This window comes from Lycium ferocissimum, chromosome 10 (assembly GCF_029784015.1).
Source record: "Lycium ferocissimum isolate CSIRO_LF1 chromosome 10, AGI_CSIRO_Lferr_CH_V1, whole genome shotgun sequence".
NCBI lineage: Eukaryota > Viridiplantae > Streptophyta > Magnoliopsida > Solanales > Solanaceae > Lycium > Lycium ferocissimum.
Window position 1 is genome coordinate 15,044,618 of NC_081351.1, and position 19,594 is coordinate 15,064,211.

General features: G+C 32.5%; 1 protein-coding gene across 1 annotated transcript in view; it reads right to left on the minus strand.

Moving 5' to 3' along the window:
* Nucleotides 1-520, minus strand: part of LOC132032581 (large ribosomal subunit protein P2-like) — a 12,784-nt gene extending 12,264 nt beyond the window's left edge. Inside the window, exons 1-2 of the mRNA XM_059422220.1 lie at nucleotides 389-520; nucleotides 182-288 (exon numbers count right to left, since the gene is read on the minus strand). Of these exons, the coding sequence (XP_059278203.1) occupies nucleotides 182-269 (88 nt within the window). The 5' untranslated portion in view covers nucleotides 270-288; nucleotides 389-520. The remainder of the gene's footprint in view (nucleotides 1-181; nucleotides 289-388) is intronic.
* Between the last annotated feature and the right edge of the window lie 19,074 nt (nucleotides 521-19,594).

Genomic DNA, 19,594 nt, shown 5'->3' on the forward strand with positions numbered 1-19,594 from the left:
GCCCCCTTTGAAATAGTATATACTAGCAATTTTTGTTCCCTGTCACACTTTACTACATTTGTTATTGAATTAATGTCCTGAGGGAACGAAGTAATTAAAAAAAAAAAAAAAAAAGTTGGACACTAGAAATAATAAAAATGTTGTACAGTATACTATGAAATCGAAGTAGTAAAGTATTTACCACATCCGAGGATGCTCTTCAAGTCTTTAGCTGAAGGTGATGTGTTGCCACCCAAAACAGCCAACAAGTAAGCTGCAATTACCTTCATTTCTTCTTAATAATAATATCTGACACAACCAAAACATAAATCTTAGATACAAAAATTCAAATAACCTAAAACAAAATTGAAACACGTAAAAGATTATTGGAATAGTTAGGGTTTCATACGAGAGAGGCTTGTTCAATGGTTGATTTGGGAGTGCTGCTTCTTGGGTTTCATGTATTGGTGAATGAATGCGTATTTATATATACTTAGGGTTTTTGGGAGGTGATTGTGGATATCAGATCCGAACCCGTAATGTTGTGTAACTTTACATTAATACCCTTGCCTTTTCTTCTGAATTCTATATTGACCTCTTCTTTTTTTCTGTTGGTTTTGTTTCCTCTTTTCCTTTTCTCATTAAACGATTAAAATTTTTGGGAAATTTTCAACAATATACAGTATTTTTGAAAATATTTATGCATAACCCATCATACAGTATTATCTGACAATGATATCTATTATACATATGGTATAACTTTTACATTTCTAGCCCTTGCTTTTCTTCTGATTTCAATTTGACCTCTTCTTTTCTTTCTTTCTTTTGGTTTTTTTTTTCTTGCTGTATACGGTTTTATCATAAATAATTTCTTCGTAAAACGATTAAAATTTTGGGAAAATTTCAAAAAATATACAGTTTTTTTTAAAATATTAACGTCGCGTAGCCAATACTACATATTATACGGCGTTATATCGAAGGAAACATTATAAATATGGTGTAACTTTACATTTATTGCTTTTCTTCTTTCTAGATTGACCACTTGTTTTTTTTTTTTTTTTTTTTTTGGTTTGTTCACAATTTCTTCTTCTTCTTTTTTCTCATTAAACAATTAAAATTTTGGGAAATTTTTAAAAAAGTACAATTTTTTGAAAATATTTACACACGTAAATATAATATTATACTACATTACATACGAGAGAAAAGCATTATCGTAATGTTTGGCCTTGTATAACGTGTATAATAGTGTATCAAAGGTGTTTATACGTAAATATGAGCTAAATCGGGTGTTATACACCTAAAATATGGACACTAAGTGGCATAAATATTTTGTTATTTTCTTTTTCCTCTTTTCTTTAAGTCTCTAAAAGTTTAGCCGTAAATAGGAGCCAGTAATACCAGATTTTTTTTTATCAACAGTATCAAGGTTTATTTTTTAGATTTATCGTGTTTCGACTTTTCGGCATAGTCACTAACTCTTTTTTAAAAAAATGCAGATAGATGAGCTTCTTTATTATGATATCACAAATTGGACCTTATTATATTTCAATTAACTATATGTTTTGAAAATGGCACGACTATTTACATCATTTGGATAGGAGCATAGCACCTATGAACACTAAAGTCTAAGCGTAATTAGGAGTTACAACATTTTTGATTTGTTTTATTATTTTTGACTTAAAAATAAATGTTTCAAAACAATATTTTACTTTACACAAAACTATAAAAGTCATTTTTTAGCTTAAAAAGAACCTAAAATAAAAAGCCCAAAATGCGCTCTTACTGTTTGGGCACAAAATGAATATGTATTATGTTTAATTCGGTGGAAAGCGTTAAATTTATTTTTGAACTTTGCAAAACTAATTTAAATTTGTTTTTCGTTAATGATTAGGGTATCGTGAAGAAAATGGCTAGACGAATTAAATTTATCTTTATTAACTAATGACATAAGCTTTTCAACACCTTGACTTTTTTATAAGGAAAAAAAATTAACTTTCCTTTGGACTATGCAAATTGATCCAAGTTTCCTTCAACAAATTAAGTCACTATTTTCAGCAGTGGCACCGTTTTGTTCACTCAAAAGCTTCAACTGTCAAGTCCCTACACCAATCTCAAATAAGGTGAATTTTTTAAAAATCCGTCAAAACTCTATCAATCAACTCCATAATCGAACCTTTTTAGATTACCTATAGTGATGTTAGAGCTCCATATCATCCTAATGTTAAAGTAAACTTAGGAACACCAAGGTAAAATTATAGTAGTTGAGGGTTGCTATCTTCTGAAAATGTAAAATAGTGACATGAAAAAGTGGTAAAGATGAAGGTGTACGAGAGATTTGTATTTTTTTTCAAAAGTGTTGTGGGCATGAGAAGCTATGATGGAGTAAGAGTAATATTCATATGGTGTTTGAGTAGAGAAAATCAATTATTATGATAGTAATTGATTAGAAAAATGGTGGCCTAGCAAAAATACTGATTGAATTTGTGAATTATTCAACAAAGTTATCAGAGACAGATTTAAACTATCTTGTGTAGTTAAAAAATATTTAACTCTTCTTCATGGTAAAAGAAACCTAACGTATTTAAAATACTAATGCAGTTAGTCAATAAGGGTAATTTAACCCATTTTTATAACGATAAAAACAAATCGTGACCTCAATTATTAACGACGAAGAAATTTTAAATTATTTTGCAAAACTTAGAAACAATTTACACCTCTTCCCTTTCGGCACAAACTAACAGGCCAAATCTGCGGCAAAAATCACGATTTTCCTCTTCTTCATAATTAATCGCACTTGCGCATCTCAATTGAAAAAAATAAAAAAATATAGAAAAGAAGAATTTTTACTCTACTTATCCTTGCAAACAAAATGGTTATCAACAGAACCTATAATTTCTGTTGTCTGACTTGTAGGTATATCTATTAAAAAATCAATTATCACACTTCCTAATAAATAAGTTAATTACAAATCAAATCAACAGATAAGAAGGTTGGATATTCACTCCAACTTTAGAATCCCTTAAAAAAACAATAACAATGAGGAAACTATTATTAGCACTAAAAACAACCAAACCCCTTATTCAGTAGAGCTCAGTTGGTAAGTACAAGTTAGAGTCGCATGCTAAAAACATTTTGATGAAGACAACTCACCGTTCAAAAAATAAATGCTTATGAAGAAAATCGCTCATTAAGAAATTAATAAATATAATATGGAGTTTAGTAAAACACTCGTATTTAGTAGATGGTTTTTTTTTTTTTTTTTTTTTTAATTGGGCAATATTAAAGAGGACTATTTCGTTAATCTTTGTGAAAGTAGTTGGAAACACTTGTTAATTTTTATCTTAAATTAAGATGACACTTGTTTTGCGACAAACATTTTTTCTAAGGTGGGACTTATTTGGGGAGGAAGGGAGAACTTGCAAGATAATTTAGATTGATTCCTGCCTTAACATAAAGTCTCTTTCTGTGTACTAATTGCATGACAATGAACAAGATTTGGTAAATACTTAATCGTGTAGGTATTTAAAAATTAATTTAATATTGTAACTAATTTTAAGAATTAACAAATTAAAGTGAATATATATATATATATATATATATATATATATATATATATATATATATATATAATACCATGATTAAGAATTAAAAGTGTATATGCAAGATCTCTATTTTACATTCATTGTTTTGCTCTAAACACCCGATCCATGATAAATGCTTACTATAAAAGTATAAATTTAAATTGATATTGAGGATTTAGAGGTAGATAACTAATAATACTCTTATGAGATAATAGTCAAAAATGCGTTTGACGAAAATGCCAACTGCACACTAACCTTTGCGTTGGTCCTATTACCCTTCCCATGGACAAATTTTTCGGTATTAAAATCCCTTTTTTGCGATGTGGCGTTCAATATGACATGACAATTATTAACGTAGTCTTGTCCACTTAATGCACGCTTTGCAACGCGTCTTAATCTTTAATTTCTCCTCATTTTTTTATTAATTTTCCCCCTTCTCCATCCGTCTACTCTTCTTCAAAAAAAAAAAAAAAAAAAAATCTCTCGATTTTTCACGCTCCATTTCGGTATGAGGATCCAAAAACATACCCCATTCTCCTTCATCTTCGTCAACATCATCATCATCTTCATTAGGAGTTGGAAAAAAAAAATCACACCAACCCCAAATTTGATCCAAAAAATCCAAATGTGAAAGGAAGCTTCCTAACACCAAATAGAACAAAGTTCATCCATTAATTTGATCAAACAATCAAGAATTTAAAGAAACCCACTTGGTGTTCTTCATAACTTTCTCCAAATTCTAGCAATGGAGTTTAATTTTCTCCCCAAATCAACTCAAAAATTAGTGCTTAAACAACTCCAACCAAGCGACAAGTAGCAACTCCAAACAAGCAACTTTCAATGATTTTCTTTAACAAGATTAGATTTTCAACCTTTTTTTTTTTTTTTTTTTCCAGTTTTTAGTTTTTTTTTTTTTGATTTTTTTTTGAATTTGATTTGAAAAAAACCCAAATGTGAAAGGAAGCTTCTTAACACAAATAGAACAAAGTTCATCCATTAATTTGATCAAACAATCAAGAATTTAAAGAAACCCACTTGGTGTTCTTCATAGCTTTCTCTAAATTCCTAGTAATGGAGTTTAATTTTCTCCCCAAATCAACTCAAAGAATTAGTGCTTAAACAACTCCAACCAAGAAACAAGTAGCAACTCCAAACAAGCAATTTTCAATCAGATTTTCTTTAACAAGATTAGATTTTCAACCTTTTTTTTTTTCATTTTCGTTTTTTTTTTTTTTTTTTTGAATTTGATTTGGGAAAAAACCCAAATGTGAAAGGAAGCTTCTTAACACCAAGTAGAACAAAGTTCATCCATTAATTTGATCAAACAATCAAGAATTTAAAAAACCACTTAGTGTTCTTCATAGCTTTCTCTAAATTCCTAGCAATAGAGTTTAATTTTCTCCCAAATCAACTCAAAGAATTAGTGCTTAAACAACTCCAACCAAGCAACAAGTAGCACTCCAAACAAGCAACTTTCAATCGATTTTCTTTAACAAGATTAGATTTTCAACTTTTTTTTTTTTCGCATTTTCGTTTTTTTTTCTTCTTTTTTTTTTTTTTTGAATTTGATTTGGGAAAAACGATGATTGTAAGAATAATCACTATCCTAGCTCTAAATTTATAATGGGTATTATTTGGCAAAAAGAATGGAGATGGTTATTAAATTGGGTGAAGAAGAAGATGAAGTAGCTTAAAAATGGAGGGAATTTAAATTTATCTGTGTGGCATCTATGTGGCATCTACGTAGCGATCCATTTGGCTCTCCAAAACACGTCGAATCTTTGTTTTAAAAAAAAATAACGCGCCATAAAGAAGCAGTCTTCGCTTTGTCCACATCGAAAAAAGGGACATTTTAATCTGAAAAAAATTTATCCCGGGGGTAATAGGACCAACGTGAAAGGTTAGGTGTGTGAGTTGGCATTTTGGTCAAACGTTGGGGGGTATTTTGACTATTATCTCATACTCTTATTACATATTTCACCTTTTTTGGCAACTTATCTTTAACTATGCACCCATCCTACTCACTTATCTCACTTGGAGCATTATCTATCTATATCTATATTGTATTAAAAGTATGAAACTCCTAACTTAAAAGTTAAATTACTTAAATGCCCTCTTAAAACCTATTTACTTATTAAAATAAAACTAAAAGAAAAGTCCTACCGCAGAATAGCCCCAAACCACACTTCCATTCGAACTGGTGTTTTCTTCCGGAGAAGTTCTTAATACTTATTTTAATATTTGATTTTTGCTCATTTTTTTACCTCAATATAATAAGTAAGTATATGTGTATTTTATTCATATAATTGTTCATGTTAATAACAATATTTTAGTTAAATAATAAATTCTTCAATTTTTAATGCTATTGATAAACCATGTAGTACTTATTACTTTTTGATACATCCAAGTGGTATTCTTAAAAACACTGGGGTGGACGTAAGACTGTTAGTTTAATCATGAATTTTTGGAGTCAAATTGATAGGATATTTGTCATGATTTTTTATGAATGCATTAAGATTGATAATTTTCTAAGCCGAAGAGATCCATGTGTCACATGCATTTAGGGATCATTTCACCTAAAAATCATCGAGATGCAGGCAACCATGACTTTATGGAGATTGAAGTTGAGGTAATGGAGGCTGAAGCTGAGGTATTATCACTCTTCCTTTCCAGATTTTTTTTCTTCCTGAAATCTTGGCTTGATACTTATTGTTTATGGTTTTTTGATGGTGGAGGAGTTGTCAATTGAAGATGTAGACGTCTCACATTGTCATCTTTACAACGTTGATGGGCATGGTATGGCAATGCAACCACTAACTATTTTAGTCGATAGAACAAGCCAAAACTTCATTTCTAAATCCTTGGCTGATAAGTAGCGTGTGAAACAACTGATCTCAACCCACGTTTGGCTGTTCAAACGAAAGCGGGGAAGAGGGCGGGGGGGGGGGGGGGGGGGGGTGGGGGGGAATGTGAAGATTATCTCAAAAGCCTGCCACAACTGTCAGTTCCATTTGCAAGGCTCCCTATTCACTGCATTTTTCCATGTCATACGGTTGAAACGTGGGGACATCGACGTAAGATTGTTAATTGTAATTCTGATTTTTTGGAGTCAAGTTGATAGGATAATTGTCATGATTTTTTATGGTAACTTGTATGCAAGACTGTTCGTATAATATTTGTCATGATTTTTGTATGATAACTTATATGCAATACTCTTCAATCACGCATTAAGATTGATAGTTTTCTATGTCGAATAGATCCATATGTCACATGCATTTAGGGATCATTCCACCAAAATTACTTCTATGAGGTTAGAGTTTTTTTTCCCACTTCCTATGGTCTAAATGAGATTTGAGAGTTAGCACAGTAAAATTAAGTCGCAAATAAGACGAATATATTAAGCACATCTCAGGGGTAAGATAAGAAATATTCTTAGAAAGTTACAGAGTAAAAATCTTTGAAGAATGTTATGTTATAAGTCAGTTTCTAAATTATTTCTCTTTATTGACTTCACACTCCTTCTAAGATAGAGTCAAGTATGTAATTGATGTTTTTGTTTATAAATGTGATTTTTGAAAAATATTTCACTATTACGGTATTTCATTTGTCAAAGTTAATACAATGTATTTATGCAGGTAGTTTTTTTTTTTTTTTTTTAATATAACCTTTGTGTGCTTGTCCACTAAGATATTCAGGTTCTGATTTGGGAAACTACAGTTTCTTAAAAATAAGGCAGAAACTTTGAGATGTGAACATTTGCAACGATAATTGATGTTACTCATATTCATATTTAAAATGTACATATTGTAAAATAAAGCAAACAATCAAGCTCAATATTTGATATATTAGAATTGTTGTCATTCAAGCATTACTTTGTTGCATTGAGTTTCACATTGATTATTCACACACGGTTGTGCTATATTCTTTATGTATAATTTTTTTATTCAAAGCTTCTATTTAGTACTATCGATATTATTTTACAAAATCATGTACTACATGATTGACATACCGTCTGACGCACGTATTGAGAAAGTATATGCTATACATGTCGATCTTCTTCTCTTCACACTTAGCTAAAAGAAGAAAATGTATTATGTATAAACTTCAGACAACTAAAGATGAGACTTTTACTAGAGATCACATTTGATTTGCATAACGTTCTCAGCATGGTTCCATTGGACGGAGTTAATGATCCAGACATGCCTTACTTTTTTAAGATTTGATTTTAATTAAGTATTATAGATTCTCGTTTGTTTACAAGGATTAATTAGTAGATCAAACGTTTTTTCTTTCTCGCTACTAAACACATGGCCAAAACTAGAAAAAATGACCGACAAAAAAAAGACTGCGACTGATCGGTTCAATTCTAATTGAGCCAACCAAGAAACCTTGTTGATCCAGGAAGGCAGCCAAACGCCGAGCTTGATACTTTGGTGATGTCTTGAACTCAACCTGGGGATGTTTCACAATAAGTGCGTAGCAGCGTTTGGGAAGTTGTTGCACATTTACTGGATTTTACTGCATCAAATTCCAGCACTTTAGAGTCTTATTCCAGTTTTCTGTGACCAGCATATTCCACTTTGGGATCCAAGCCTATTCCTTGACTGGAAGGTCATGCATTCCTGCTATTACAGGTTGACTACCAGATTGGGGCAACACTTTCGCTTGCTTTTCATAACCTCCAGAGTGACAGTTATCCCATCACCATTCCAAACCTGTGATACATGATTGGTTAAATCTAGTTGATAGCGAGGCTGCTCTGTATGAGTTGTTGGATATGCACGAAATGATTGTGTTTGATAGCGAGGCTACTCTGTATAAGTTGTTGGATAGTCACAGAATGATTGTGCTTGATGGCTAGGTTACTCTATATGGAAAGCAGCTGGTCGATAGACATAGGGTTGTTGCAGCATATTGATAGTGTTCCCACATTACTAGGTATATTAGGGCCTTTCCAAAAGCAGACCAGATAACCCTCCCCGTTCACACAATAATGTGGGGGCTTTTTCAACCTTTTTCTTGGTGCTAGTGCCCCCAGAAATTCTTTGATTTCTTATACATGCTACAAAAGATGTTTTTTAGTTGTTGCAAATTAATGAAGATTGATCATTAATTACCAAAATTATTTTACATGAAAGAGAGATCAGAGATATATCTTTTTAAATTTATTAAGAAAAATAAGTATCATAAATTTTAATATGCATGTAATCTGTTTCATTAACCTTTTTTTTTTTAATGTAAATTGACATGAGATATAACAAAAAATTGTATGAATTTGTTATGTCGAGAGATAGAAAACAAAACCTAATGGGTACGAACTCCATGTTTGCGAATTTCTTAAAGAAAGTATGCAATAAATATAAAATGCATTGCTTAGCATGAATAAGAAATAGATAAACAATTGTGTGTTGCAATATATTATAGTCAAAAGTTTATTCAATTTTTCTTATTTTTGATCTTGTTTAATTTTGTCATAGTTTAAGCTTACTTTAGAAAAAAACAATTTATCGCTAATGTAAATTATATGGTGAAATGATTGTGTTTGAAGTATAACTGTCTAAGGGGTCGGACCGGTCCGGTCGCGAACGTTGTAATCAGTCCTAGGAGGGGATTAGGTAGTCAGATCGGGTTTAGAGAATCAAATCGATTAAGAAGTAATATGTTAGGGAGCCAAATCGGGTCTGAGATTTCATAAATTGAACTCAAACTTAAACATATATAAGTTATAAAAGTTGGAAGAAAACAACTTTTAACACAATTGTTTAAAACATAATCAACAATTATAAAGTATTTAAAATATAGCAACTTCTAATTTGAACGCACATGAACACTTCTTTTAACTAAATTCTGGTTGACTTTTGACTTAGAGAAGAACACAAAAGCAAAAAAAAAAAAAAACTTACGGGCACTATTGGGACCTCATTGGTCAACAGTACAATAACGATCTCTATTAAACTTGACTTGTTTATCTGACATGCAAGTAACAACTTATTGTAGCGCCACGTACCTTTCTTCCGCTCTCTTTGTTTTTTCTCCATGAAAACAGTTCAAGAAAAATAAATAATAGGTTTAAAAGCTAGATAAAAATTACATAAAGAAGTCTTGATTCGTCTTGATTTTTCTATTCATCCTCGTTAAATGTTATTACTCAACTGTATACTACAAGTTTACTTGTGCTGATTCATTTTTGCTACTACTTACTGGTCTTGTTATTTGTTTCTCCTAAGATGAGCTTTTATTGTTTGAGAAAATATCAATAATTTCATGTATATTACAAAAAAAATATCAAAAGATAATTTTAAAAAGAAGCAATACATATATAAGTCTTATCTCTCTGGTAGTATTTAAAGACACTGCCACATAAATAGTAACACACATAATGATGTAGCAAAATCATGAACGTCTTCGACTGTGACTACGTTTCTAGTCTCGTTGAGGAATTCTACCCACTTACTATCTCTTGCATAATTTCATATTCTCTCATCCCAGTAAAGTCTACCATAGATTTACAAATTATCCAGAAGCTATCATATAAAACAATTTCTCTTCACTAGCTTTTGGTTACATCGCCCACTTTTTAAGGTATTTGTATAATTTTGGCCCATATACTTCACAAAGGTAGAAAAGGTATTATTAGTGTTGAGGCACGGATGCATCAGCATTACCTCTTTCATAGAACTACAAAATAAGAAAAAATTAGTAAGTTACTCTTAAGAAGATATGTTTCATGGAAGTAAAATAACACAATTCTTTTTTATCAAGACAGTCTAATAGATGTTCCATATCTTTGGGTAAATCTATCACTGCGTCTCTATTGGTCGGGTACAACATGATTGGGCTCTCGTGACGGTCATGATTGAGCGGTGGAGGCCAGAGATACACCTTTCATCTTCACACTGGTGAGGCCACGATCACGCTCCAGGATGTTGAGGTCATATTTGGATTGCGGGTAGATGGAGAGCCATTAAACAGTCGGGTTGAGCCTCCTCCTGGTAGGACATGGACGACGGAGTTGACTAGGCTCACCGGGTTCGTGCCGTGGACCTGTCGTTATCTTGGGATAGAGTCGAGTGAGGATTAGTGCCTCTCGCCGCATTTGCGTAACTTGCCTCCCTCGCTCACGACAACACTGATCAGGTGGTTGTTGATCGTCATGTCTGTCTATACTTGCTCATTATATTCGAGGGCATCATGTTCCCGAACACATCAGGTGTCTTTGTCAGCTTACGGTATTTGATCTTCTTGGAGGGTCTAGACCGCTTGGGAGAGTACAACTGGAGCAATGCTATTTTGGCGTACCTCTACCGATGTCTATGCCGAGTATCCATTGACCGTAGCAGTGATGTGTGTGATTTTTTGCTCAATTCCAGGTAATATTTAAGTATGTGTTCCTTTATTCTAATCTAAATACCCTCTTGAAACAATGACTAAAAGTCACATGTTTTAATATCATTTTCAGTTATGGGTGTGGGATAGGATGCTGCCTTTCCAGCCCGTACCTAGGCATGACCTCCCGGATGAGATGCCCTATGCGGGGAGGTAGATGGCAGGTATTGACCGGGATATGAATATTCACCACAGTTTTCTTCCATTTCGAGACCAGCTTGATCACTAAGTTGTAGCTATATCTTATACAACTATTTCTATGGACCCCGTACGCTGGATTTTTGGATTGATTGCCGGCCTTTTGCAAGACTAGTCAGGCCGTGTAGATGTCGCGGTATCCATTAATACACCTGGACATCATTAAGGATCTCATGCCCGACCACATCTTACGATAGTTTGGGCATCAATAGAATATACCCCCCCCCCCCCCCCCCTCCCCATGTGCGGTGATGAGCACGCCGCGGGTGTTTTCTCGGCGAGCCTGTCGAGCCGCGATGTCTTCTCGCGAGCTGTCGAGCCACGGTGTCTTCTCGCCGAGCACCCTTAGCCACAAGTAAGATTTTTAGTAAAACTTAATTTTATTCAATATTAGTTGAATATTACTTTAATTTTTTTAACATTTATTTGGACCTCGAACGACACCGCTCCAAAACCAAATTTCTCTCGGCATCCCATCCATGAGACTATTCGGATTACGCACCAGACCCACCTCAGGAGCCCTCTCGGGAGCTTACTCAGGCACCCGTCGATACACAAGTTTGATTTTTTAACAAACATTAATGTATCAAATATAAATAATGATTGATACTAATTTTTATATATTTTTCAAGTTCGTCCTTAGGCGTCTGCCGTCCCATCTCCTGACGAGGATGATTATGTTGAGGTCCCGTCTCCCGATGGGGATCAACTCATCAGACAGGACATTCCAAGCATACCAGCGATACCAGATCCCAAGAAGAAGCACGTGATACTCAAGAGCGCAAGGGGGAAGGGAAGAGCGGATGATCACAACTTAGAGCACCTTGTTATTAAGAGAAAAAGGGGGATGGAACAACATGTGGGACTCATTCATGATAGTGTATATGCAATTAAGTTCTACAGTTTAAGTCAATTTGCGTATCTATTTATATTTATAAATATTATCTTAGTCTTTATTATCGTTTATAACTAACTCCTGTGACATTCTAAATTAATCATATAAAAAAAAAATCGGGACATATTCGAAATAAAGTTACACATTATTTTAAAAATAACTCGCTTAAATTTAAACCCTAAAAGTTTAAAAAACTTAAAGCTAAAGATAACAAGTTTCCAAACAAAAACTTACTTCGAGCACTTCTCAACCACTAAAACAATGACCCAAATTTTTGCGTATCTTTGATGTATTGAGCCTACATTATAAATTGCACAAAAAATAGGGTTCTGTATAAAATATTGACGTTCCGGAGTCTCAAAGCATGATTAATCTATGACCAAAGTACGGAAAAAGTGTGAAAATTTAAACGAAAGAGAGTAATTAACCCCCCAAAAAATTTTATCAAGGCCAAATAACGCAGCAATAATTGACGTCATTAACGTAGTAAATTTTTGTGTTAAAGGTACTATGGTAACTCTTTTTTTTTTTTGTTAGGGTATTTTAGTTCAACTCCTCTTTTGTGCGTCATTTAGGTTCCGCACTCATGGTTTATCATAACATAAAGGAATTTTTTTCTTTTTTTTTTTTTCATTAAACGGTGAAAAGTTTGGGAAATTTTCAAAAATATACAGTTTTTGGAAAATATTTCCGCCACGTAGCTCAATATACAATATTATACAACATTATATTTGGGAGAAAGCAATGTAAATTTACATTTCTACCCTTTGCTTTTTCTTCTGATTTCTATAGTTACCTCTTCTTTTCTTTTCTTTTTTTCTAGTTTTGTTTCCTCACTGTATATTTTTTATCATAAACAATTTCTTCTTCTTTTCTTTTTCTCATTAAACAATTAAAATTTTGAGAAATTTTCAAAAATATACAGTTTTTTGAAAATATTTACACCACGTAGATATAATATTATATGACATGATATAATTTTATACTACATTAAATCTGAGGGGAAAGCATTTTACATAATGTATCAACCTTGTATAAAGTGTATAAAAGGGTTTATACACAAATATTGGCTAAATCGGATGTTTATACGCAAAATATGAACACCACGTGGCGTAAATATTTTGTTATTTTCCTTTTTTCTCTTTTGTTTAAGTGCCTAAAAAGTTTAGCTGCAACTGGGAGCCACTTAATAACAAACAAAAAAATAGTAAACAGTATCGAGGTTTATTTTTTAGATTTATCGTGTTTCGACTTTTCGGCATAGTTTACTAACTCTTTTTTTTTTTTTTTTTAAATGCAGATAGATGAGCTTCTTTATTATGATATCACAAATTGGACCTTATTATATTTCAATTAACTATATGTTTTGAAAATGGCACGACTATTTACATCCTATTTGGATGGGCTTATAACTTATGGCTTATAAGTCAAAAGCCATAAGTTAGGAGTTCTAACTTATGACTTTTGACTTGTTTTTATTATTTTGACTTAAAAATAAATGTTTCAAAACAATTTTTTACTTTACACAAAACTACAAAAAGTCATTTTGGCTTAAAAGCACCTAAAATAAGTCATCTTACCCCTTTAGGCACAAAATGAATATGTATTATGTTTATTTCAACGATGGAAAGCGTTAAATTTACTTTTGAACTTGAAAAACTAATTTCAATTTTTTTTCGTTACTGACTAGGGTATCGTGAAGAAAAGGGGCTAAGACGGATTAAATTTATCTTTATTAACTAATGACATAAGCTTTTCAACACCTTGACTTTTTTATAAGGAAAAAAATTAACTTTCCTTTGGACTATGCAAAATGATCCAAGTTTCCTTCAACAAAATGAGGCCACTGTTTTCAGTAGTGGCCTCATTTTGTTCACTCAAAAGCTTCAATTGCCAAGTCTCTACCCCAAGCTCAATTAAGCGAACTTTTTAAAATCCGTCTAAACTTTGTCAATGGCACAACTCCATAACCGATAAAGTGATGTTAGAGCTCCATATCAACCTCCTAATGTTATAATAAACTTAGATACACCAAATTTAGCTCCTAAATTCATTTACAGCAATATTGTGATGGCCACGGTGAAATTATAGTAGTTGAGGGTTGCTATCTTCTGGAAATGTAAAATGGTGACGTGAAAAAGTGTTAAAGATGAAGGTGTATGAGAGATTTGTATTTTAAAAAAAAAAAGAAAAAAGTGGTGTGGGAATGAGAAGCTATGATGGAGTAAGAGTAATGTCCAAATGGTGTTTGAGCGGAGAAAATCAATTATTATGACAGTAATTGATTAGAAAAATAGTGTCTTAGCAAAAATAATGATTGAATTTGTGAACTATTCAACAAAGTTTTTAAACTACTTGCATAGTTAAAAAATATTTAACTCTTCTTCATGATAAAAAAAAAAAACTTAGGTATTAAAATACTAATGCAGTTAGTAATTAAGGGTAATTTAACTCATTTTTATAATGATAAAAAAAAATCATGACCTCAACTATCAGCGAAGAACAAATTTTAAATTATTTTGCAAAACTTAGAAACAAATTTAAACCTCTTGCTTTTCAGCACAAACTAACAGGCCAAAACTGAGGCAAAAATCACTCTTTTCCTCTTCTTCATAGTTAATCGCACTTTTTGCATCTCAATTGAAAATAAAAAATAAAAAAAAATAAGTATAGAAAATAAGAATTTTTACTCTACTTATCCTTACAAACAAAATGGTAATCAACCGAACTTATAATTTCTGTAAGTCTGACTTGTAGATATATCTATTAAAAAATCAATTATCACACTTCCTAATAAGTTAATTACAAATCAAATCAACAGCGGAGTTAATTACAAATCAAATCAATAGATGAGAAGGTTGGGATATTCACTCCAACTCTAGGATCCCTTAAAAAACAATAACAATGAGGAAACAATTATTAGCACTAAAAACAACCAACCCCTTATTCAGTAGAGCTCAGTTGGTAAGTATAAGTTAGAGTCGCATACTAAAAATGTTTTGATGAAGATGACTTTCCGTCCAAAAATAAGTGTCATCTTAGCAAAAATCTAACCCATTAAAAAATCAATAAATATAATATGGAATTTAATAAATTACTCGTATTTAGTAGATGTTTTTTGAGAATTGAGTAATATTAAAGAGGACTATTTCGTTAATGCTAAAGGAGTAGTTGGAAATACTTGTCAGTTTTTATCTTGAATTCCTAAGGTGACACTTATTTTGGGACAAACATTTTTTGTTAAGGTGGGACTTATTTTGGGACGAAGGCAGAACTTGCAAGAAATTTAGACTGATTCCTGCCTTAACTTAAAGTTCCTTTCTAGGTACTAATTGCATGACAATGAACAAGAATCGGTAAATACTTATTCTTGTAGGTATTTATAATTAATTTAATATTGTAACTAGTTTTAAGAATTAACAAATTAAAGTGAATATATATATATATATATATATATATTACCATGGATAAGAATTAAAAATTGTATATGCAAGATCTCTATTTTATATTTATTGCTTTGCTCTAAACACCCGATCCACAAAAATACTTACTATAAAAGTTTAAATTAAAATTGATATTAAGGATGTAGAGGTAGATAACTAATAGAACTCTTATTACATATTGCACCTTTTTTGGCAACTTATCTTTAACTATGCACACATGCACCCATCCTGCTCACGTATCTCTCACTTGGAGCACTATCGATACTATATTAAAAGCATGAAACACCTAACTTAAAAGGTAAATTATTTAAATGCCCTCTTAAAACCTATTTACTTATTAAAATAAAAGTAAAAAAAGTCATACCGCAGAATAGCCCCAAATCACGCTTCCATTCGAACTGGTGTTTTCTTCAAGAGAAGTTCTTAATACTTATTTTAATATTTGATTTTTTCTTATTTTTTGTGCCTCAATATAATAGGTAAGTATATGTGTATTTTATTCATATAATTGTCCCTGTTAATAACAATGTAGTTAAATAATAAATTCTTCAACTTTTAATCTTATACATAGACCATGTAGTACTTATTCCTTTTTCATACATCCAAGTGGTATTCTTAAAAACACTGGAGTGGACGTAAGACTGTTAGTTTAATCATGATTTTTGGAGTCAAATTGATAGGATGTTTGTCATGATTTTTTATGAATGCATTAAGATTGATAATTTACTAAGTTGAAGAGATCCATGTGTCACATGCATTTAGGGATCATTCCACCAGAATTAAAAATCATAGAGATGCAGGCAACCATGGACTTTATGGAGGCTGAAGCTGAGGCTATGGAGGCTGAAGCTGAGGTATTATCACTCTTCCTTTCCAGATTTTTTTCTTCCTGTGATTTTTTGAGAGTGGAGGTGTTTCCAATTGAAGATGTAGAACTCTCAGACTGCTATCTTTACAATGTTGACGGGCATGATGTCACAATGCAACCACTAACTATTTTGGTCAGTACAACAAGCCAAAACTTCATTTCTAAATCCTTGATTGATAAGTTAGGGTGTGAAACAATTGATCTCAACCCCCGTTTGACTGTTCGAACTATAGCGGCGGGGGATGTGAAGATTATCTCAAAACCTTACCACGACAGTCAATTCTGTTTGCAAGGCTCCCTTTTCACTACATTTTCCATGTCATACGGTTGAAACGTAGGGACATCGACGTAAGATTGTCAGTTGTAATCCTGATTTTTTGGAGTCATGTTGATAGGTAATTTGTCATGATTTTTTATGGTAACTTGTATGCAATACTGTTGATAGAATATTTGTCATGATTTTTTATGATAACTTATATGCAAGACTCTTCAGTGCATGCATTAAGATTAATAATTTTCTAAGTCGAAGAGATCCATGTGTCACATGCATTTAGGGATCATTCCACCAGAATTACTTCTATGAGGTTAGAGTAGCCCTTTTTTTTTTTTTCATTTCCTATGGTCTAAATGAGATTTGAGAGTTAGCACAGTAAAATTAAGTCGCAAATAAGCCGAATGTATTAAACATATCTCAAGGGTAAGATAAGAAATATTCTTAGAAAGTTACAGAGTAAAAACCTTTGAAGAATGTTATGTTATAAGTGATATTCTAAATTATTTCTCTTTATTGACTTCACACTCCTTCTAAGATTGACTCAAGTATGTAATTGATGTTTTCGTTTATAAATGTGATTTTTGAAAAATATTTCACTATGATGTTATTTCATTTGTCAAAGTAAATACAATGCATTTATGCGGGTAGTTTTTTTTTTTTTTTTTTTTTTTTTTTTTTTTTTTTTTTTAAATATAACCTTTATGTGCTTGTCCACTAAGATATTCTGGATCTGATTTGGGAAACTACAGTTTCTTAAAAATAAGGCAGAAACTTTGAGATGTGAACATTTACAACCATAATTGATGTTACTCATATTCATATTTAAAATGTACCTATTGTAAAGAATTTTTGTCATTAGACCATTTATCGCATTGGCTTCACATTGATTATTCACACACATTTGTGCTATATTCTTTATGTATAATTATTTTATTCAAAGCTTATAGTTAGTAATATCGATATTGTTATACAAAATCATGTACTACATGATTGACATACACGTGCAACGCACGTGATTAGAAACTAGTATAAGTATACATGCCGATCTTCTTCTCTTCACTTAGCTAAAAGAAGAAAATGCGTTATTTATAAACTGCAGACAACTAAAGAAGAGACTTTTACTAGAGATCACATTTGAGTTGCATAAAGTTCTCGGCATGGTTCCTTTGGACGGAGTTAATGATCCGGACATGCCTTACTTTTTTAAGATTTGATTTTAATTAAGTTTTGTAGATTCTCATTTGTTTATAAGGATTAATTAGTAGATCAAATGTTCTTATTTTCTCGCTACTAAACACATGGCCAAAATTGGAAAAAATTGACTGCGACCGATCGGTTCAATTCTAACATTTTTTTTTTAATATAATCGACTGTGCTAGGTTGGTTTTGTTAGCACCAGAAACTGAGAAAATGACTGAGCTCAATCATTAACAAATACCATAAAATTAGTTTTACAAAAATTGATCGATGTTGTTCGATTTTTTTTACATTAAAAAAAAAAAATTCAAAAAACGGTCGAAGCAAATTAGTATATGCCTAGGACGTCATTTAATTAGGACTTTTAGCGGCTTTACTAGCAACTTGTATATTGCTTGTGTATGTTTCATATATAGTCACATTTTTTTTTGAGTATTCAAAGCTTAAACTCCTACTCCCATGAATTAACTACATGACTGCATACAAAGAAATCAAAAGATAGAACACAAATGTGTCGCATGTACAGAACAACAAAAGACATTTTCTCTGAGGATGTTTGATACTTTGGTGATGTCTTTAACTCAGTCTGAGGATGTTTCACATTAAGTGCATAGCAGCATGCAGGAAGTTGTTGCAAATCTACTGGATTTTGCTGCCTCAAAGCTCAGTACCTCAGAGTCTTATTCCAACTTCCTATGACCAGCATATTCCTCTTTGGGATCCAAGACAATTCATTGACTGGAAGGTCATGTTGACTACCATATTGGGGAAACATTTTTCGCTTGCTTCTCATAATCTCCAGAGAGGACAGTTGTTCCATCACCATTCCAAACCTGTGATACAACATGGATTAAATCTAGTTTATAGCGAGGCTGCTCTCTATGAGTTGTTGGATAGCCACGAAATGATTGTGTTTGATAGCAAGGCTACTCTGTATGAGTTGTTGGATAGGCACGGAATGATTGTGTCTGATAGCGAGGCTGCTCTGTATGGAAAGCAGATGGTCGATAGACATAGGGTTGTTCCAGCGAAAATGGTAGAGTTCCCACAGTACACGGTATTTTAGGCCCTCTCCAAAAGCAGACCAGATAACCCTCTCCGTTCACACAATAATGTGGGCGCCTTTTCAACCATTTTTGCTCGTGCCATTTTGAAAAGGCGCCCACATTATTGTGTGAACGGAGAGGGTTATCTCGGTCCGCTGGAGAGGGCCTAAAATACCGTGTACTTGTGGGAACTCTACCATTTTCGCTGAACAACCCTATGTCTATCGACCATCCGCTTTCCATACAGAGTGTACTTCGCTATCGTACACAATCATTCCGTGCCTATCCAACAACTCATACAGAGTAGCCTTGCTATCAAACACAATCATTTCGTGGCTATCCAACAACTCATAGAGAGCAAATTTCGCTATAAACTAGATTTAATCCATGTTGTATCACAAAGTTTGGAATGGTGATGGAACAACCGTCCTTCCGAGATTATGAGAAGCAAGCGAAAATGTTTCCCAATCTGGTAGTCAACATGACCTTCCGATCAATGAATTGGCTTGGATCCCAAAGAGGAATATGCTGGTCACAGGAAGTTGGAATAAGACTCGAGATACTGGGGTTTGAGGCAGCAAAATCCAGTAGATTTGCAACAACTTCCTGAATGCTATTATTATTTGTCAGATTTCTCAAAAATAGAAATTCGAAATCAAGCAAAAATGTCATTTCAAGCCAACCATCGAAGATGCACACGCAAAGAAACTATTTGGAATAGATAGTA